We start from the raw sequence: 16036 nt of genomic DNA on the forward strand, positions 1-16036 counted from the left end.
ATCACAGAGATGGAGTGAAAAAAGAAAAGACGATTTGGCCTTTCATACAAAATCAATCTACAGTACAAACAACAGCAGCTGGCATAAAGGCTGACAAATGGCCGGCTAACTCAGTTCACATCTCTGAATCACTCTGTTATTTTTTCCTGATACAACAAGTCCCTGTCTGTCCAAAGAACAAAGAGCGACAAAAGTCAATCGGTATGTGTGTGTGTGTGTGTGTGTGTGTGTGTGTGTGTGTGTGTGTGTGAGTGTTCTGAGGACACAATAACCATATTGTGCGGCCTACCGAGCAAGCTGCACGCTGGCCCTGCATGTGAGAGGAGGCAGGCTGAAACTGCTCTCTCATTTTGTTTATTGCGCTGACAATAGTGACAGGTATTTACTGAATATCTATCATATCATCAAGCAAGACCAAGCAAAAAAAGCAAGGACTCATTCTCCGGGGCTTTCGGGCATTGTGTGAGCTTTGGGTCACCTGGGTTTTTCACATATCACTTCAGGGAGTAGTCGAGCCACAATATTTATAGAAACAACACACTCCACTCCCTCATTTGTCTTAGCAGCATCCAGAGCTTAGACACCAATTCACATTTACTGATCCTTGGTCCTCAAGACATTCCTAAAGGTCACCATTCACAAGCAGTCAAGGTCAAAGATCACCGTGCCTCTGAGGGAGTCTTAATTGCATGAGCAAATTCTCCACCCACAGGGAACAGGCTTGCACATGAGGATACACTGTGCTGTGGGAGACTCTTTGTTCTGCCAGAGCTTTCACTTGGATGGAATTTGCAAAGGTCTATTTTTTAGGATTTTTTCCCCCTAAGACTTTACTTACTATAATCCTGATTTTACAATCAAAATAACAAATAGCATTTGGAAAAACCATAAATCCCCTCTTTTCCTCCGGCACAGTAGCATTTATTGAGGGGATCAAGTAAATATCCTGAACCTTCTTTCCACTTTTTCTGAAAGTCTCATTTTTCGGACTATCCCCTTATCCGATGGTTTTATCAAAAGATTATCTGGTTGAAATTTAAACGAACCCTGCTATTACATTATTTCTATGGTTCAGTTAATCTTCGTTGCTGACATGAAATGATGCCTGCAATAGTTCACAGTTGCAGATATTACATGTATTTAAAAAATCGTGCTTCTACTCCAGTGCCATTTACTGTAACAGAGGATAATGTCAAATACCGTGGTAAACCAATGATTGTGAATCTGGATATGCCAGCAGTGTGGTGTGTCGTGAGTACAGAGGGACGGTTCTCCCTCTATACGCGCTACACAGATGGTTAAGGTTAAGACTCCCATTGCAAGTGTATACCCTGCGGAAGTGTCCCTGAGCAAGACAACGAATCCCAAACAGTTTTACTGTTGCTCTCATGTAGCTCACCCATGGTATGCCACATGGAAGTAAGCCAAGTGGATGCCCTTCTCTCTCTCTCTCTCTCTCTCTCTCTCTCTCTCTCTCTGTTTTTGTCGGCAACTTGATTCACTTTGTTACTGTAATGTAGCAGCAGAAGTATTCAAAAGCTTTCAGAACTAACAGAGCAGATAGACCCCCATTCCTTCACACATGTAGGTTTCATGAGAGCTACACTGACTGATGAGAAAAACAGACTCTCTTATGTCGGTACTCCAGCCCACAACCAAACCGAGCCAGCTATGACCTCAGCTCTGAGAGGGAGGGAGGGATGGAGGGTGGAGAAGAGACATGTTAAATGTAGAGAAAGAGGCCGTCATTTAGGGGATTGAGGGGCATGAGGAATGAAATCTGTGCATCATTACCACAGCCAGCTACGAAGTGCAGCTAAAAAACAAATAAACAGCCGTTCATCTCAGAGTATACAGAGACAAAGGCACACATACAGTACATGAACACAGACACACACACACACACACACACACACACACACACAAAATATACTGTAAGCCTGAGCCAGTAACAATAGGGATTGTTTGCTTTGGAGCCCTTGTAATACCTCCAAACATGCTACGCTCTACCATTTCAAGATGAACATAACAGAACCAGATGGTGAGCTGTGCTGGAGAAGGCCTTGTTTTCATTTATCCAGGCATTCCACTACACCAGGCTCAAATATGAACTATTACAGTGTGGTAATATGCAGGAAACACTTGAACACAATGTACACTCTTGTCTTGTATTATCATTTCTAAAGAGACCTTATGGGGGATTTTCTTCCATTGTACTCTCATCCAATTTAGTTTTTGATCCTCTCAAGGAGCACATTTCATTTTACTTGTCCATTGTCATGCAATAAGAAAAAGCCAAACAAACCTATGAGAATGTATATTGAGTGCCAGAACCAATATCCATTTCTCATAAACCCTGTTCACTTCACCATCGCCTCTCTCTCCATACATCCTGTTGATATCTCACCATCATTACTACTCTAAATTCATTATTCTGACCCCCGTCTCCTACAACACATATTTCTTCCCCTCCTACTTTAAATCCTGTAGCACAACATACCTCTTCACAAACCAGAGCAATATCTCATCCTCATCTTTTTTCCCTCAACTACCCTCTGTGTCTCTCTGATCTTGTGGGCTCATGGGTCATTTATTCATTTTCATCTTTGCCAGCGGGGGAGATATGAGAGATTTGTGGTTATGCATGCTGTTGCGATATATAATAAACTGCACATGAAGAGAAAGATATGAGAAAATGAATGAGAGGCTGGGAGCTCCCACCAGAATTCACTGCCCAGATCAAGCTCTCCATCAGGTCCATATTGTGTCCCTGTTTGCCTTGCTCTCCCACATATTGCACACACATCCCCAGTGGTCCCACCAACTCTCATGTACGCCATTTGACCTGTGATTTTAACAACGCAGCCTTCTGAATGTTTACTTCATGATCTAACTTCTTTCAGATTTCCACTACATCTACCTTTCCACAAGCTTCCTTCTGTTCATTTCACTTTGCATTTTCTTTTCTCCCCTCCCCCATCAGCCCCCCAACTTCTTGCTCTTGACTCAAAGCTGACCTGGGCTCAGTGCTATTTTTAGTTTCCCTGTCTACCTCTCTGGCTGTCTTGGAGTGGGGCGCTTGGAGACGTCCCCACAGTGCTCATTTCCTCTCGCCAAACATGGGCAAAAAAAGTCCAGCCAGACCAGACTCCCCCCCCCCACCCCCCTCCCCCTGTCCGGCATGTTACTCATATAGTGTCCATGCGGAGACCCCAGTGGTGCACGCATTCCAGAGACATGTGGAGGTTTATGGGTAAAGGTGGAGAAATGTGAATAAAAGAGAGGAAGTGACGGAATGAGAGAGTGTAAGTGGAGAATAAGAAAAGGAGAGAATGGCACTACATGTCTACAGCACCTGTGTGTTCTAAGGCGATGCATCACTGTGACTGAATAAGGTGGCATGGTAAGCCACAGGCACATTTGAATTGTAATGTGGTGAAAGATGTTGCTAGGGAGTACACATTTACATAAAAAAAGTTTAAGTTTTTTACTGTTCTAGTTAACAAACTGGCGACTGTCCAACATCACATCCCACAATCCTCCAGTTCTTAACACTGCAGTGACCCATCAGTGTTTCTCTCTTTGGCCCCTCATTTAGTGGTGAAGGATGGATGTCAAAATGATGTCGACTGCTGCTGAGGGTTGGTGCTCATATGAACACCTCTGTGCTTATTAAATATCCCATTCAGAGAAAGAGTGCTGGAAAAAAACCTAAGATATGTGATAGAGTCTCTAGAAAACCAGTAAGAACAGAGGAAAGGTGCAAAGAAAACAGAGAAGGCAAAAGAACACGCAAAGGGATAGTCCTGGTTCTCAAACGCATGGCTTGCTGCAGAGGATTCAGTCAGGTGCCCTGCAGAGAGTGGGCTGTAACAACTGTAATCCCCACAGACCGAGCAAGAGGGCCCCTTAATACGAGCTGCTGAGCAGGGGGGGATTTAAACTCGGCACTTAAGTCTCCTAAAGAACATCTTAAAATGATATTAGTGAACTGATAGTTCTCTACTTGAATTAAATGCATGTTGGTTATTAATTCAACAAAGAAATGTAATTTACATTTGAATGTACTGTATAGTTCATTGTAAAACAATGCTGATGCGCTGATGAAGCCACAAGGCATAAAGCAGACAGAAACCAAAGACAATAGCTATGGGGATGTTTGTGGAACCCCCCCCGACTGATGTGGGGTGAAGTCACATATGAATAAGCCAAATATCCTCAAGCAGTATGTGGTTGATGAAGTCAGGTGTACTATCCCTTTGCTGTCATTTCAACTGACAGACCAGACAACACTTAACATGCCCCTCTCCCACTGAGATGTACTCCACAGCAAACTAGGTAATGCAATGTTGCAAATACTTTTGAAAACGTTGACAGTTGAACTGAAGGATGTTGAGACATGTTGGAGTAACGTGACCTTGTGTTAGTCCAAAATTACAACTGTTTTTCTTTTTCTAAAGCGGTGTGTTCTTTACCGTCTTGTTTTCTGTACTCGTGCAAAAACTCGTAAACTCTAAAATGATCAGTTTCTTACATGCATGTATTGAAGATGAAAACTTCACCATGAAAGTATTTCTTTGCTTTTTTCATTTTGCATTGATGGACTAATTTCAATACTGTTGATAAATCATGTTTGACTTCCCTTTTAACAACTTCCATGGAAGTCAATTGGAAGAATAAGTTGGCTGCCTGACCCATAAGAGTACTTACTCAGATCCACCCACTGAGTAACACTGACTGATCTGTATAGTATTTGACTGGGTGGAGGACACAGCAGAGTCCCCTGGAGACGATTACAGACCACTGCAGCTATTTAGCCTGGAGGGTATGGTAAATAGTGGGAGAAATGACAGAGGCAACGGAGAACACAATTATAAGAAAGAACAGAAAATGTAGCTAAAATAAATAAAAACATGGGTAAAAAGTCAAACAACAGAGTGCATACAATATCAATCAGTGGGGGTGATGTAGCAGGGGGCAGTGGGAGGGACTGAATGGAATGCTGCTGTCAGGAGGAGGGGAGGGAGGAAAATGTCTGTCCTCAGCAAAACACAGAGCCAAGAGAAGTTTAGATATGTGACAAACTAAACAAATAAGTAATTAAATCAGTGCCAAGGACCAGAGAGAGAAAACAGCCTTCTCTGTGCTGAGGCAGATGGAAAAGAGTGGGGGATGGACAAAGAGAGACAAAAGCATGCTGCTGTATGGTAGATGTTAATTCAAAAATGGCCAGGAACAAACAAACAGCAGATACAGAAAAAACACATCTGTGATACTTAGACTGGGGCATGACACAGAAGAACAGGATTGAACACTGACATCAGGTGATGAACTGCGAGGCAGTGCGTGTAGTGGTAGAATGCATGAACAACAGTTGGTCTTGTGTTACAGCTATGAGTTAATTCCACAGATAACAATAACCAGTCATTGTGCAGCACATGTACTAATTACTTTGCAACCACATTTATCTCTATGTAACATAATCCCCGCCATCCACAGTGTAGGTGTGTGTGTGTGTGTGTGTGTGTGTGTGTGTGTGTGTGACTGACACAGAATGTGAAAGCAATAGCCTACATATTCCCGCACCTGAAGTGCCCCGCTATTTATGACACATTGGAAAGGCTGAAGCTTGGAGTTAGCTCAGTCTCACTGGTTGTTAAAGAGATTCACAGAAATCATATCTTTCCTTCTCAAAGCAGTAGGACCTATTTGACATCAGCAAGAGGAAACAGTCTAGACTTCCCCTGTTGTGTGTTACATACTCTATGCAAGTGCTGATAACAGAGAGGATGCTGGTGTGTTTACACTCAATGGTACAACTCAGTTCAACCTGAACTCAGCTCTACCGCAACACAACACTAAATATGTATAGTAGTAGATCAAACAGTTCGTATTTTCAACATAATTTCCAACTTTTTCAATATCAACCTAAGCGTTAGCATTCGAGAATGCAACATTTGCACTTAAGATGATACAAAAACTATTTTATTTATTATTACAAAATGTATAATAAAGGTTTTTTTGAATTAAGACGATGTAGAACTGACACTCTTCAGTGTGTCCCTGCATGCGCAAATACTGTGCAGTAAAAGAGATATACTGTTTTACTCAAACATGCAGGTAAAGTAAGAAGACAGCAGTAGTGAAATCAATGTTTAGGTTGAACAGAAAATGGGTACATGAAGTTCAATGTCATGAGGGTGTGTGCTGAAGAGTGATGGTGCACATGGAGAGGGAGTATACCGACTTATTCAGGTTAGAGAAAAGCCACTCAAAGATATGGGTTCACACTGGGGAAAACGATGAAAAGCAACAGGGGATGTAGATAGGTATAAATGGGTAGACTAAGAGGGGCGCATTTAACAATGGCGCACAATGGGAAACAGCCAGATAGTATTGGACGTTTCCAAGGGGGCAGAAGAGTATGTGGTTATTGGGGGAAAGTGTCTAGATGGGCGTATTACAGGGGTCTCTATGGGGTAAATTGTTATGACTCTTACAGGGTGGTAAATCGTTTGTTCAGAGAGCTACAGGAGAGTGGGTGGCAAAAATAATTCCCTTTCCTACACCTGACATGGGAAGGAGTAAAGGAGGATAAAGGGAGATGGGGTGAGGAGAGGAATGAGTGACGATATAAAACCTCTAAAATTGTGTTCCACTGGGATCACTCTGGCATTTCCTGCGCATGCTGTCCCGTACTGCTTACACACATACACAAACAGGAAACGCCTCATATCACAGCCATTATGAGTTCATTAAAAACATGATGGCATCTTATCGTGAACCATTTCCTTCCGTAAAACAAACTAAACCCTCTCAAGTATCACATACCCACTTAGACCTCATTTGGCCTGTCTTCTCCGCTGCCTCTCTCAGTGCTTTGATCTCCCTCTCATTCCTCTTCACCTGCCCTCTCATATTTCCCTTCGGCTTCGCTCTGTGACTTTTCCAGCTTCAGACATTCTGCTTTTCAGCAACCTCCTGACAGAGGCCATCCCGCTGAACTTGTCTTAACTCACTGAAATGATTTCTCTTTCCTCTCACGCGTTGTCCTTTTGTCATCTCGTTATTCCTCTGTATTTCTTACCAAGTGTCCCTGCCCGTTCATTTGCACCCCTTTTCCCAGCCTCTTCAATCCCTCTCCACTCATGTCCCCCGCTTCATTCAGTCTCTCTTCACAAACAAACTAGTTTTCCCACCAGGGTCGTCAGGACAACAGAGCCTCCAGACTCTCATAACCCACCCGCAACCCATCCACCACCAGCAAGTGAACAAACAAGACAAGAAAAAGTAAAGTGGAGTTCCCAGTCAAGGCCCTGCAGTGAGACTTTGTAAGACACTAATAGTTGACCACAAGAATGTCATGATTACAACCACGGCCCTCCTTTGTCACCATGGTGAAGTGGGAGAAATTGTTTTAAGCAAAGGGTGATGATACCTCACAGCGCCAGTAAAGCTATGGGAATGAGAGAGGGATGCGTCACTATTGAGGTGGCTCAGTGTCGTTCTTGTGTGTTTATATTTTCGCGTGTGTCGATGAACACTTGCATGAAATATGTGTGAAAGTGTCACTGCGAGATGATCACATAATTGTAATCAAGAGCAAAATAACAATTATGTTATTGGCTGTCAAAAGATTTGTGACTATCAGACACAGACACTACAAGTGTGTTGTGCTTGGCACGCTCACAAAAAGACAAGACACAGCAACACAGAACATGACGAGCTCTTTCGGTTACGCCTTTCACAACATCAATGCAGGCTAAAGATGCCAGAGAGGAGCGACTTAAGAACACTTCCTACCTTTTACAGGAAGTAGAGTTACCCTCATTTGGCCCGATTCTAAGACCATCTTTCCCGAGTATATTCTTTAGCAATTAGACAGCTGTGTGGGAGCTATACTCTGGAGGATGTGGGAGCTACACAGGAGAACATTGTGTCTCTCTACCTCCTGCTTGGGCAATTCAAGCGTGGAAACAATATAAAGACAGGTCACTCTCATATGTGCAATGCTAGAATATGAGTTGCATTGTACCTGAGTTTCCAAAATGATATATTTAGCGAACTCTGCAGTTCAGACACAAGTAAATATCAGCACAGGAATCTATTCCTACTATATCATTTTGTTGCTCAGACATCCCCTAAAAGTACCTCAGCTGGGCTTTGAAAACACACACACACACACACACACCATATTCATTCTCTTGCCAACGTTTGAAGACACACTAAAATACAGATGTTTTCTGACACACCCTTGGAAACACCACTCTGTATGTTGCACTCAAGGCCCATTATATTCAACTTTTATTTCAGACTCATGAGTCCATTAGTTAAATTAAACACGCAATTCACCTCAAACCAGCTTCTATTTTTCATAGCATTTGCGTGAACAATTCATCTGGTTTCACAAACACACAGACAAAATTTCAGCCTTGATCTTGAACTGCAAAAGGGAGACAATACCATATTTGTTGAGCTCACTGCTGTGGGCATATAAAGGACAGATTTCCAGTGGAAACAATGTGCAGAGGGTATCTGGATTAAGGTCAACTGCTCTGAGGCACTTGAATGAACAAAAGGAGGATTTGACAGAAAGGTCACGTGTTAGGACGACTTGACAAAATACTTATTGGTTATTGTTCACAGAAATCTTAAAATAAATCCTTTAACGTAATAAAAATAAATATGCCACACCTGCTAGATATTACATCGTTTTCAGGGTAGCGGCTCTTTTGTGTTTATCTTGAAGTTGTTTTGTTACCTATAGAAATTTGACACCGAGAAGAATAAAAGCACCGGCGTGCCACCAACTCATGAAACATTAATTACCAACCTTTTGCATCTTCTGTGGGGCAATTACAAGTCACACTTCAATCAACACAGTATCAATTTGTGGTTATGCACCCGACAGTTTGCACGCTAAGGAGCCCAAACATACAGAGACACACACACATACAGTATAACCTTCTGCAGTCAGGTCTCATCATGACTGAGACCTACCATTACCCTGCAGCTTCATAGACCCCAAATGACCCTAAACAATGTTTAAAGGAGTAGTAAGCAGTTGTTTGGTGATTACTGTTAGTAACATTCTCTAAAAAGATACATATAACAGCCATTATAGCCATCATTGTTGTCATCATCTTCCAACATGCCACCCACAGACACGCTCACACAAGCAGCTAGGTAAGCTGAGGGTACTCTTTACAGTCCTGCTTTCAGGTGCAAACCCTCTATCTATGAAACGGGCACTATGTTGGTGGTATGCAATAGCTTTTAAAAAACCTTTTATTTAACCAGGATATGTCTGTGCCCCAATGGGACACTTACATGCATTATTTCTGCCCTAATCTCACACTAGAAGCACTTGAATGGCCCAAGCACCACTCTGGTGAGCCCAAGTTAGTGCTTGAGTGCCCCATTGTCCAGCCAACTAAAGCCCCTCTGGTCAAGCAAAGTTCCCGTCCTGCTAGATTTTGCGACGGTGGTGTGACCTGAGAGTAAAATGTGTCGTAATCCAGAATCCTTTGTGATTATCACTGCTGCCCCTAACAGAGTCTGTGAACACCATGGTGTGAAAGGAAGCCCCAGTATCTGATTTTAGGGCCCATGAATTATTTCAACTGAAATACACCAAAGCTGGTGTTTATGCTGGGTTTTAGCAGCAAAAAATAGCGTGATAAGTGATAGGTATGCAAGCCTCTTTGGAAACCAAAGGAGATCTATGCCTCACAAACATCTACTGCAAAGTATTACACAAGAAGCAAAGATAGAGAGAAAGACAGGGCGACAAAGAGAGATAGTGGACTGGGCATTGGTCCAGTTTAACTGCCCTGTGACTTCCCATGACGTTTAACGCTATTTATATCAAAAATCGATCAAACATGTCCTTTCATCATTTAGCTTGATAACAACACGATGTGCTGCCTTTGAAGCCGTATCCTGAACAGCAAGAGGAAACCAACCAGACTGCTTGTTTTTTGTCTGCGGCATTTCACAGTGAGGTGATCAGAGGGATTTGTTTCAACACAGAAAGGTATGACAACCTTGACAAGGCTGGATAAGGATCATACAACTGTTTATGTGTCAACAGCTAGTATTAATATGTCATTCAGTCTCTTTCTGGCAGGTGGGTGTTTGTGGATAATTAAGGAACTAAATAAAAAGCAGAACAAGAGCAAGGAAGTTCAGGCAGTGAGTAACTTCTTGATAAAAGTGCGATGATAATGGTTGTTTACGAAAAAGACAACTGACTTGCTGCTGAGTCAGGACACACTGTACATCTAAACACAAGCAGAAGCACTTAATGCATGTGCATCTACACACAATGCCAGCCCTGCGTTTTACCGCCCTCCCATCCTTTCCCCACAACCACAGGTGTCTTCCAAGTAGCGCGTAACTTTAGAACTCTTTAGGTCTCGGTTAATCATGCATGAGCCTGTGGAAATTCTGGCAAGTAGCAGCAGCGCAAACACCCCGGGCCGATGCTGAAATAAAGGCTCCTCCATTTATCAACGGGAGAGTCGCTTCACAGGATATCAGAGGCCTGTCAAGGAGATGTTGTTGCTTATTAAATGAAAATGGGTAAGAGTGATTATTGAAGTTTCCCAGAGACAGTCAAAATCAAAGAAAAGATAAATGGTAAATAAATAAAGTGGGTTGAATAACATGTTGTGTTATACTGGAGGACAGCTACGAAAGAGCAACGCCCTGGATACTATTCCCGTTACTGATTTAAAGTGGATGTCTTTCAAAAATAAGTGGTGCCAGAGGTGAATATATATTTCAAAACAATGCTAAAACTGAAACTTAATCCTGGAATTCCATGCCCATTTGGTGACTCAGGGTTAGGGGTTATAACTTTGCAGCTACCGTTCTGCCAAAAAATTGTCACAAGTAAAGGCTTTACATCACTCAACATTAAGTAGTTCTTAACTTCTTGGGAAATTCTTGGACTTTTTTAATTGGTGTGGAACTGTCTTTAAAGCTAAATCCGGACAGTAAAAAACATCATGCTAAAACGGGTTTCAGCAATCTCAGAAGAAATAACATTACAGTTCCATAACAATATAAAAATACAATCTGTAATGTCACAATCTTAGCATGTTGTTTCCTTTATGTAAATACGGCTACAATACACTTCATTCATACATCCCAGAATGAAGAAAGGGTGGATTCATCTGTGAACACTCTGTCTAACCTGAATCATCGTTACTACAATGCAATCAGATATTTACTTTATGCGTCACTACTGCTAACTGTAATAATCCCTGCTAGAGGACATGGTGACATGGTGAAACACTTAACACAGCATCAAAGTGTAGACAGCAAGACAGAGGTTTATGAATAAGAAGGTGTGTTCAAAGTCACCAGGGCCCACAAATGTCTGGATACAGCCCACACCCAAGTCTGACGAATAGAGGTCAAACTGCTCCACAACTCTAAAGGAATCTGATCAGTTTGCACCGCTGAAACAATGCTGTAAACATTTCTCGAAACTGACTTCTCCCACCTCTTTCTCATGCTTGGCGAAGCAGGTGCTGCACTCTATTTGATAGTCCACAGGAAGACACTCTGATAGTGCATGCTGCTTTGGTCTTATTTACCGAGCTGAAATGTGTAAAATAAATGTGCAGAACACAAACCACTCACTGAGGTATTTTATTGAATTGTATAAAACATTTTTGAGTCTGTGCTCGAACAATGTGTACACATCATTTCATACAACATTAAAAACAAAAAGCTCATGCAGTGCCTCTAGTCCTAACCAATGCTAGCAATAGAGACACCAACATCTACATAGGTTTGGGGAACGGTATGCAATAATTCTCAAGAGGAGTTGGTATTGAACAGCTGAAAGTTGTATTGCTTTACAGCAATAACAAAACACAACAAATTACTGCACTTTTAATATACAGAAATTTGAAATATAAAATAGAGCTCTTTAAAGTATCAAATAAAATGGAGAAAAAAAAAAGAATAAGTCCTCTTTAATGGAAACCTTCAATGAATGCTCCTTTACATTTAGGAGTTTGAGATCCAAAGAGTTCCTTGTTCTTGTGGGTGTACTACTATGATGACTATTTCTATCCTGATAGAGCTAAAAGTATGTACGTGTTCTTATCTGGTGTCTCACGAATCGAGCTAGTCAGATGTCTTCTGTGGGCAGATTCTACGATAGGCCACACGACCGTCCACAGTCAGGGCTGGGCTCACCATCACGGAGTTCTTTCTATTCGTTTAAAAAAAGAAAAACTATACATATGGTGCAGAGTAATAAGTTACTCTGTTATTTGTTTCTAACACGAGACCTCATTAACTTCTTTTCTTCATTTAGAATATCCTCAAATGTACAACCAATTATTAAGGATATACTTCTATAACAATGAGATAAACTACAATATATATATATACTGTATATATATATATATATATAGCAACAAGAACGGAAAAGGGATTTACATAACTTTACATAATTCTAATATATTTCCCCTCAAACATTAACAAATGTTAATGGTTTTTATTACTAATGACTAATATGATTTTATTTTAATGACCAAAATGTGTGTGATCACAATGTAACAGTAGTTGTATTACAAACCATTCGTTAAACCGAATAGAACTAAACGGCTTTAATGTAAACAGAATAAGACCAATGCAACTTTAATGCTTCACCAGCTATTAGCTGTTCCACTAACCTAAGCTAGCAATTAACGTAGCAGTTAGCGTTAGCTACATAGACTGTAGAATAAACCGTTAGTTAGCGAGTGCTAGCAATTAATGTCAGCTAGCGATTAGCTATATCTAGTGGATAGTGTTAGCGATCTTTTAACAACATTACAATGATACAGTGTGTACCAGAGTAGCATGACTCCTTGTTTTTTAATAAAAAGTAACGTTATCAGACATAGAACGGAAAGTGTGGTGTTACATTAACTCCCTGAACAACTGCTTAGCTTCAAACACTAATAACTCAACAGACATTGTGTCCCTCACGTTCACAGCTAGGATTCTGATAAGAGAACAACTTATTAGTGTTGACAAATGGCAATAGTCATAACAAAATATGTGGCCTTTCCTACCAGGAATGTTCGTCGGTTTGCTAAGTTCACGGGAAAGACTTACAGTGGAAATGAAAATGGCCTCAAGCTGCGCCCTCTATCAATTGTGCAGACGCTCAGCTTGGGAACAACATGCTACACTAAATGACAAATGAGTTGTAGTCGCCATATATTTCACAAGTGTTACACCCATATGAAAGCTGTCAACATAGTTGCATAGAAATATTTCCATTTGTCGATGACCAAATTGACCTTACCAAAAGTTCCTGTTTGATTTATATTGATGTAAACTAGACATAAATCATGATTGCTGCTTCTAGCAATGAGAAGTATTTCCTGTTCAGAGAATTAGACCATGTCTTTGGGAACATGCATTATCACTGTTTCTCTTTTTTTCTGTCTTTCAAGGCACACACTAACATAAAACACATGCAGACAGTACAGCTTTCCAGTCTACAAGTGGGACATTTTGTAGTCCACAATGGTCTGGGAGACTGCGGAGAGACCTCCAAGGCTGTATGTTGAGCAGAGAGGTCTGAATGAAGGATGCATTGAAATTGCCCCTCTTTTCTTCAGAGTCTTACCCACAAAGGGTCTGTTTCCCATTCAGGACACAAGGTCATTAGATAATACACACAGGGACCTCAAGGCCACATAGTGGGGGGCGGGAGCATTCAACAAAACAAGCCTCCTACCCGTCTCAGTGCAAACTTCTCAACATCCAAGACTCACTGTAATAGTCTCTGCAGGATGCATATGCACATCCAGAGACAAATATATTCACAAGCAAACTCACGTGCATGCAAATAGAAGCCCTTCGACACGCACAGAGACACACACACATGCAAGGTGGGTGTCTGTTTGGGTGGTTCGACTGAGGGAATCATGACCGTTTACCCCTCCCACCTCTCTATTCAGTCACAGCAGTTATTTAGTCCTCTAAAGTTTGCTCAGTGAATGCTGGGGGATTATTCTCTCTCTCTCTTCTTTTCTCTTTATTATATAAGCTCAACCAAACATGTGCTTGTTGTGTTTGTGTGATTGTCCACAGTGGTCTCATCCAGCATTATGAGGATACGTTGAATTGTTCACTGAAATTTTCGGTAAAATGCTCTCCAATGAGAAAGTAAGTAGTACGCAGTGAAGTAATCACTGTGAGGTGTCGCTATGGGACAAAACCTCCGTAGTGATGCTGAACATGGAAACTTTTACAGATTTTCCAAATGCAAGAAAGAATGGAAACTAAGCATGTTCTGCCTGGATGGGGAACTTATTTCCACTCGATTCATGAAGATGTCAGATCTCAGCTTGTCAAGGTTTACTCATAGTGTTCTGAATCCCATTTTCTCAAGTCTGTAAGGCATCATGAAAAGCCAGGAAGAAGGTAGGAAGAATGTGGGCAGCGAAACCCTGTGGCAGTGAGAGATGTGAGGCAGAGGAAGATGAAACAGCAATGGACAGAATCAGTCCTCTACTTCCACATGAGCACACGTGTGTGTGTGGGCTTGGGCCTTGGCCTATACTTCTCTAAACTATAACTTAATCAAAGTGAGTGGTTATGTGGAAAGAGCAGGGTCATATCTAATTCTCCCTGTGTTAGCTGAGTATAGCCAGTGACAACATGTCCGTAGCTGGAGATGACAATACCACACACACACACACACACACACACACACACAGTATATGAGAGGAAAATGGAGAAAGAATATGAGACAAGGAGAATGTTTGGAAAAGATGGATAGGTCACCATAGTTACAGACCAGCCAAACCCTGTAACAAAAGAAGTTAGCCAAGTGTCGGGTACAGCATGACTGTTCCACATACACCAGAGCACAATGACTGAATTATTTAAACGTTTCATGTGTTTAAGAGTCAAAATGTACCTTATAATTCAAAACTGTGAGATAGCACTTCTGGTAATACACTTACATGTGTTTACTTGTACTTGAATAGTAGTAATGTTGGTCTTGAATATTTTGATCCTAAATAACCTTTACTTACACATTTAAGTAAGTCCTCAAAGTTGTTATCAGAATTATTATTGGTTAATCATGTGGATGCTACTCATGCATGCGCACTGAGCTGTATGTCAAATTAAAGAGCCTCTCCCTGAAAGACAACCCCTGCCAGAGATCGGCACTTCATCAGGAACATGATCCTCGGCACAAAGAATGAAGCCTCACAGCTCCTGGGGGAGAATAGCAAAGCCATGGAGCGCAAGGCCCGGGTGAGGGCAGCGGGTGCTGCACTTTGAGCCACACCAGCCGCCTGGCGTGCGTAATGGGACGGTAATCCACACCTCACATTACCTCTCCGAGTGGATGGGGAGAGTCAATACACGCCTGTGTCACTAAACCAATTTGCGTGCGTTTGCCACTACTGCAGCCTATAGGCTTACTTGTAAAGACAGTTCTGGTTGCACTATGTGCTGGCCACCTCCGTATCCCTCATTGGATTCATTAAAATCAAGCCGTATGCAACAGCAAACAGCTCACAAAGTAAAACAAGATGAGAACATGAAAGTTTCATAAAATACAGATTATACTCGTTTTCGTCATTTCGTATCATAATGTCGCAGAATAAAGAAATTGGCATGTAATCTTATATATCACGAATATGATTGTGTTATATGCAGGCAGATGCAAGTTTGCTCGAGAGCTCTATGTTACCAGTTGGTGGAGGAACGGGGGTTGAGGATGTCCTCTTTGGCCGTGAGCAACGACAGGCTGTAGGTATCAAGGTTGACCGTCTGCGAGCTCATGATGGCAAAAGTTTCCAGACCACTCCCGCAGCTTCTCTCTTCACTTTTCCCGACGGTTTTCGGGGTCGGAGTATCTGCTGCAAAACAGCCACAGCGGAACAGTGAGGGTCGTTCGCGGCCGAGGACACAGCAGTAGAGGAATGCAGGTTCATGCAGTGTGGACTTAAGTTCCAAATTGTAGGCGATCCGTGCAGGCGCTGCGCACTCACAGCGT

At 41.9% G+C, this 16036-nt stretch overlaps 1 protein-coding gene across 1 annotated transcript in view; it reads right to left on the reverse strand.

Moving 5' to 3' along the window:
- The window catches only part of LOC306697801 (uncharacterized protein), a 30287-nt gene extending 14251 nt beyond the window's left edge, over positions 1–16036 (reverse strand). The window contains exon 1 of the mRNA XM_079161849.1: positions 15731–16036. Within this exon, the coding sequence (XP_079017975.1) occupies positions 15731–15822 (92 nt within the window). The 5' untranslated portion in view covers positions 15823–16036. The remainder of the gene's footprint in view (positions 1–15730) is intronic.

Source organism: Pholis gunnellus (assembly GCF_910591455.1).
Source record: "Pholis gunnellus genome assembly, chromosome: 6".
NCBI lineage: Eukaryota > Metazoa > Chordata > Actinopteri > Perciformes > Pholidae > Pholis > Pholis gunnellus.